The following is a 5,890-nucleotide window of genomic DNA, read 5'->3' as shown; positions in this document are numbered from 1 at the left end:
TCCCAGCTGTTTCCCTCCTGACTGAATCTCAGGGACACAGCAATGTGTAATGGTAGCTGTTGAGAGGCCTAGGACCGAGGAAAGGCTTGAGGGCCCTTGGCTAGATCATGCTCTTGAGACTGAGGGGAACCGAAAGCTCAAGGGGATATGTCGCTATCTCACCTTGAGCCTCAGTGGCTATTTGGGGTCCTCTTGCTTGGCTCAGAGGACTCTGGATGTCAAAGAACTTAAAGGCTCAGCCCTGAGATGAAAACTTGCATTCTCTGTTGGCTATATGAGGTTAACTCATGGGCTTAACCAAGGAAGTATTGTCTAGAACTGAAATCACTCATCATTTGTACTGTTTAACAATTCCCTGTTTGCGAGGCCGAGGAGGGTGGATCACAAGATCAGGAGATTGAGACCATTCTGGCGAACACGGTGAAATCCCATCTCTACTAAAAATACAAAAAATTAGCTGGGCGTGGTGGCGGGCACCTGTAGTCCCAGCTACTTGGGAGGCTGAGGCAGGAGAATGGTGTGAACCCAGGAGGTGGAGCTTGCAGTGAGCCGAGATTGCACCACTGCACTCCAGAACTCCAGAGCCTGGGCAACAGAGTGAGACTCTGTCTCAAAAAAAAAAAAAAAAAAAAAAAAAAATTCCCTGAAGCAGAAAAATCTGCTGCTCAAACAGACTTCAATGTCTCATGCCTACAATTTTCACAAATTACCATATACTCTGGGTGGTGGAATGGACCCAGAATAGGTAAGGGACTTAAGCAATTTCAAACAGCTTATTAGAGACAGTGGTAGGAGTGGCAGCACATGTGAGAATCTTGGCCTCAAGTCTCTTACTTAAACTCTGCCGAAGTGTGTCTGGAACCCAGAAGCTCATGCTAACATGTCCAGTATCCCTGGTTACTTCTTCAGCAAAGGGCAGTGATGACATTAGGAGAATGAAGGAACAAAGTGGGTCATGCTTTGTTTTATTCTTGAACCTTTAGTCCCATGTATGAATCTTGAGTGTTACCCTCCTGAATGCTGTGCACTACAGAATGAACTTTAGTTCACAGTAAATGAGGGATGCTTTTTCTTAAGAAATAAATTTAATTCAAGGTGGTTAGTGAATGTGAGGCAATGTAATGCCCTCACGAAAGTTAAAGTAATCCAGTTACAAAAGAAGCACTGTGTATAGTCTCAAATAGCTGAAGGTACAATGGGCTCCATATTTTACAAAGTACAAAAAATTATTTCATATACAAAGAAAAATACAAATAATGTGCAAAAACCATTTTCACAGGTGGCAATTTATAAAATGGAAATGATAGAAAAGTCCTTCATTCTTAATTATCCCCAAATTTCTTATATATTAACACAGTTCTATTTCCTAGTGTGTAGACAATTTTAAATTTGAAATTCTGATTTATTTTTAATCTACAAAGTATTTTTATTTTTTAAAAGGGAACCATTTCATTATTGAAATCTTATGAATGCATCAGTTAATTTATATTAAATTATAAGCAGGCTATCTGAAAAACAAGGATATAGAAATCATATATACACATTTTTGAAATATTAGTTTAGTATTTAACATATTAACATTTCAAAACAAATGCAATGATCTAGCTACCTATGACGCCAGCTGGTGTCAGTGGTTGTAGCAAAGATGCTGTTTCTGTTTACCATGAGCAAACAGCATTTCTTGGGTCTTAAGCTAAACAAACACAAGTTATCAAAGTAAAGAAAATCTAAAGACAGTTCTCACTTTTCATGTGTAGAAGTGTAGTTTGGGTATCCAGTCATGCCACAGTGTGACTGTGGTCAACACAGCCCTTGTCACAGGTGTGTGTGGTCCTAAATAGCTGGCCTCTGTCTTTCCAACATCTTCACTTCATTGGGAATTCAGTGCAAGTGTTTGTTTTGTGAGTTAGTGCATTCAGCTTTTTTTGCATGTTATTTTGAAAAAGAAACTGTCAGGAAGCAGAAGATACATAAGAACACAAGGCCCTGAATCCTCAGAGTGCCTCTGGTCTAGAGAATTCAATGTTTTGGAAGTAGTGTTTTCCTGCATTGGGCTGGTCATTGTTGCACCATTCCCTGGATAATCTTTTTCCATCAGAATAATGCTGTGTGCTCCCTCTTTGCCTGCTACTGAACAATGACATCTCTTGTTGTGAACCCCACTGGCAGAGCACAGACCATGGAAGCACCTTTTGGCAGCACCAGAGAACTGAGCATCTCAAAGGTCAGGCAGTACAAGTAGATGCCTCTCATAGGAAACCTAGTCTAGGTAGAATATGAGACAATCTTGGAGGGTTTTGATTTTTGCTTGTTAAACAGGTCTCCAAGGAAATTATGACCTCGGAGAACAAAAAAGGATCTCTAGCTTTCATGAAGAAGGACCCAAGTAGGTGGTAGCCATTTTGCCTGGGTGAGGTTCACAGTTGGCTCAGGAGACATCTTCTGATCATTAACCACTAAGACCCTGTTAGAAAAATTTAGTGCAAGATACAGGGAGTGCATGGGGCTGTTGACCAGACCTGGTGTGAAACACCTATTCAGGTTAAGTAGATACAGCAACCCCTGCAAAAGGGGACTGGGCAGGAGAACCTCAGGCCCTGGGATAACTTGTTGTCAGTTCCTCAAGGATCCATGCTTTTTTTTCTATCTGGCAGCATGAGTTCTTCTGTTTCTTCTGCGTGGGTTGACCATGGGCATCAGGCATCAGAGATACAGCTCTGGATCTTGTCCATCCATTGCTGGGCACTCTGTCCATCCTGGGCGCAGAAGTTATACACACGTTTGCTGGTCTTGAGCTACAAAACCAAATGACAGCAAACCAGAGATGAAGGGCAGGGCTGTTTTATGGATTTGGGTAAGTGGTAAATCAGTCCCTGTGACCTTTCTTTTCCATACTGCCCCAGAACCTCTGTATGAATTTTTCTTCCTCAACTACCATACTGTTACTGCCTTTACTTTTCTGGTCTCTAGAGTCATAGGGGATGTTGATAGAAGGGTACTGGCAGGGAGAGGAGACACACTGGGAGCACCTTATTTTGCATTTTCTTAGTGTCTTCTTTGACTAAGGAGGAAGGGTCAGCAATGAATGGTGCCTTTAACCTCTCCCATGCACTGCACCAATGCACTAAAGGTGAGGGAGCTCCTTGTGCTCCAGGGGGATGCCTGAGATTCATCCATACCATAAAGTTGGCCTTTGTGTCCCCTTTCTTCAGTTGGAGCCATATTGGAAGCCCACTGTCAGGAAAACGGTCTCATGGCCTGAGTAGGGCCATAGAGGATGACCTATCCTCTTTATAAAGCCCTGCTTGACTGCAGGGACTACATAAATCTCCTTCTATTATGTGGCCTATAAAGTGCCCCATGGCCTACCTAAGGGCTGCTGAAGATGTTAGGGTAGATACTTATCATGTGTGACTAAGGACAGTCTTTAGTGGGTAGTCAAGCATGAAGACCACTGAATACTAGGGAAATAGCATCTGTTCTTGAAAGCAGGTGGTGACTGAAATAACTAACAACGTTTAACAAGAAGTTCATCTGTTTCCATGTGCGGCTGGACTCCTTTTGCACAAAGCAGTATGCAGCTTTTCTGAGACATACAGACAGGAAGAGAGGATAGCCTTGGGGGTCAATAATGCTGAGTTCAAGCTCTGGAACAATTCCCATAGCCAAGGGGGTCTGTCTTCCATCTGTAGTCACCACCAATTGCTCTGACGGCTCCATCATGCTTGGAGACAGACAGAATGATGCGCAGGCAGAGCCAGGAAAAGAGAAGCAAGATCAACTTACATCAAAGAAAGCCTTGTCACTTGTGTGCTTTGGGGCTCCCATGCTGGGGCCAGCAGGGAGTACCATTTCTACTTCAGCCAGATCAATGTGGCCTTTACAGCTCGTGTCCTCACCTGAGTCATAGTAGCGCAGCTGGAACCAAAAGGATACAAGTGAGATATAAGAGACAGAAAGAGAAAATGGCATGGCTTTTCAACCTGCATTTGAATACCTTCCTCTGTACCTTGGTTATATATGCTAAACTATGCCTGGAAGAATACACAAAAAATTAATAATACTTGTTGCTTCTAGGAAGAACTAGGTGGCTTGGAGAAAGCATTGGGGGAAAGACTTATGTACTGTTTGAAAATCGAACAAATAAATGTATTACATCTTAAAAAATAGAATCAAGGCTGGGCATGGTGGTTTATGCCTGTAATCCCAGCACTTTGAGAGGCCAAGGTGGATGGATCACTTAAGCCCAGGAGTTTGAGACCAGCCTGGGCAACATGGTGAAACCCCGTCTCTACAAAAACATAGAAAAAATTAGCCAATCGTGGTGGTGCATGCCCATAGTTCCAGCTACCCAGGAGGCTGAGGTGGGAGGATTGCTTGAGCCTGTGAGGTCACGCTGCAGTGAGCTGAGATCCTGCCACTGCACTCCAGCCTGAGTAAGACCCTGTCTCAAAAAATAAAAAAAAAAAGAAGTCAAGTAACAACTGTAAAAAGTATATGTAACATATAAAAAGGGGGCTAATGTTTAGTAATATACAGAATTCCCAGAAATTGATAAGAAAAAGATAAATGATCTAGTAGAAAAATGCTCAAAATATCTCAACAGGCGAGTCACAGAGAAATACAAATGACTTATAAACATCTGAAAAGATGATCAACCTCATTAATCAAAGAAAAGTAAATGACAATAAATGAGATTTCACTTTTGGATTGAGAAATATTAAAAATGGCTGATGATATCCAATAAGGTACTAGATCATCTCAAATACTGCCAGTGTGAATATAATTTGTTAGAAATTTTTTGGAGAACAATTTGGCAATATCAACTAAAATTTAGAATGTTTATGCCTATTGAAACATCTTTCCAGGCCGGGCACGGTGGCTTACGCCTGTAGTCTCAACACTTTGGGAGGCCAAGGTGGGTGGATCACTTGAGGTCAGGAGTTTGAGACCAGCCTGACCAATATGGTGAAACCTCGTCTCTACTAAAAATACAAAAATTAGCTGGGCATGGTGGCAGGCACCTGTAATCCCAGCTACTGGGGAGGCTGAGGCAGGAGAATTGCTTGAACCCGGGAGGCAGATGTTGCAGTGAGCTGAGATTGCACCATTGCACTCCAGCCTGGGTGACAAGAGCGAAAGTCCATCTCAAAAAGAAAAAAAAAAGAAAAAAAAGAAACACATTTCCCACCTTTATAAAGTAGTCCTACAGAAATACTCCTATAAGCATGCAAAGAAACATGTATGAAGGTTTCCTCCAGCTTTGTTTTATCAGCTAAACATTGGAAAAGACATATTTGTCTCAGTGTAGCAGTGAATACATTAAATGACAATTCATCAATAAAATGGAATACTATAGAGCTTTTCAAAAAGAATATGGAAGATCTATATGAGTTCATATAGAACTCATATATAGGAAAACTGTTCAAGACATTTTAAAAATCAAGTTGCCAACAGCATGTAGACATAAAATGATTTTTGAAGAACACAATAAATAGCTCAACATTTGACTACACAGGGGACTCTGAGATCTGTATGAAATGTTTGAATGAATGTCACATAGTAAGCATATATTGGCTTTTGGAATCAGAAAAAAGGAAAAAAGTCATCCCAGCACTTTGGGAGGCCGAGGCAGGCGGATCACGAGGTCAGGAGATAGAGACCATCCTGGCTAACATGGTGAAACCCCGTCTCTACTAAAAATACAAAAAATTAGCCGGGCGTGGTGGCACACACCTGTAGTCCCAGCTACTCGGGAGGCTGAGTCAGAGAATGGCGAGAACCCAGGAGGTGGAGCTTGCAGTGAGCCGAGATTGCACCACTGCACTCCAGCCTGGGTGACAGAGCGAGACTCTGTCTCAAAAAAAAAAAAAAAAAAAGCAAAAAGGAA

The 5,890-nt window shown here is 42.0% G+C and overlaps 1 protein-coding gene across 10 annotated transcripts in view; it reads right to left on the bottom strand.

Moving 5' to 3' along the window:
* Positions 1-1,066: 1,066 nt before the first annotated feature.
* The window catches only part of SBF2 (SET binding factor 2), a 544,825-nt gene continuing 540,001 nt past the window's right edge, over positions 1,067-5,890 (bottom strand). For all 10 annotated transcript variants that reach the window (XM_063728148.1, XM_054524676.2, XM_054524670.2 and 7 more), the window contains 2 exons: positions 3,787-3,918; positions 1,067-2,795 (listed from right to left, as the gene is read on the bottom strand). In XM_063728148.1, coding sequence (XP_063584218.1) covers positions 2,697-2,795; positions 3,787-3,918 — 231 coding nt within the window. In that variant the 3' untranslated portion in view covers positions 1,067-2,696. The remainder of the gene's footprint in view (positions 2,796-3,786; positions 3,919-5,890) is intronic.

The sequence above is a fragment of the Pongo abelii genome, chromosome 9 (genome assembly GCF_028885655.2).
Source record: "Pongo abelii isolate AG06213 chromosome 9, NHGRI_mPonAbe1-v2.0_pri, whole genome shotgun sequence".
Lineage (NCBI taxonomy): Eukaryota > Metazoa > Chordata > Mammalia > Primates > Hominidae > Pongo > Pongo abelii.
Note: the sequence above shows the minus strand (reverse complement) of the source record. Positions and strands in the feature narration are given on the sequence as shown.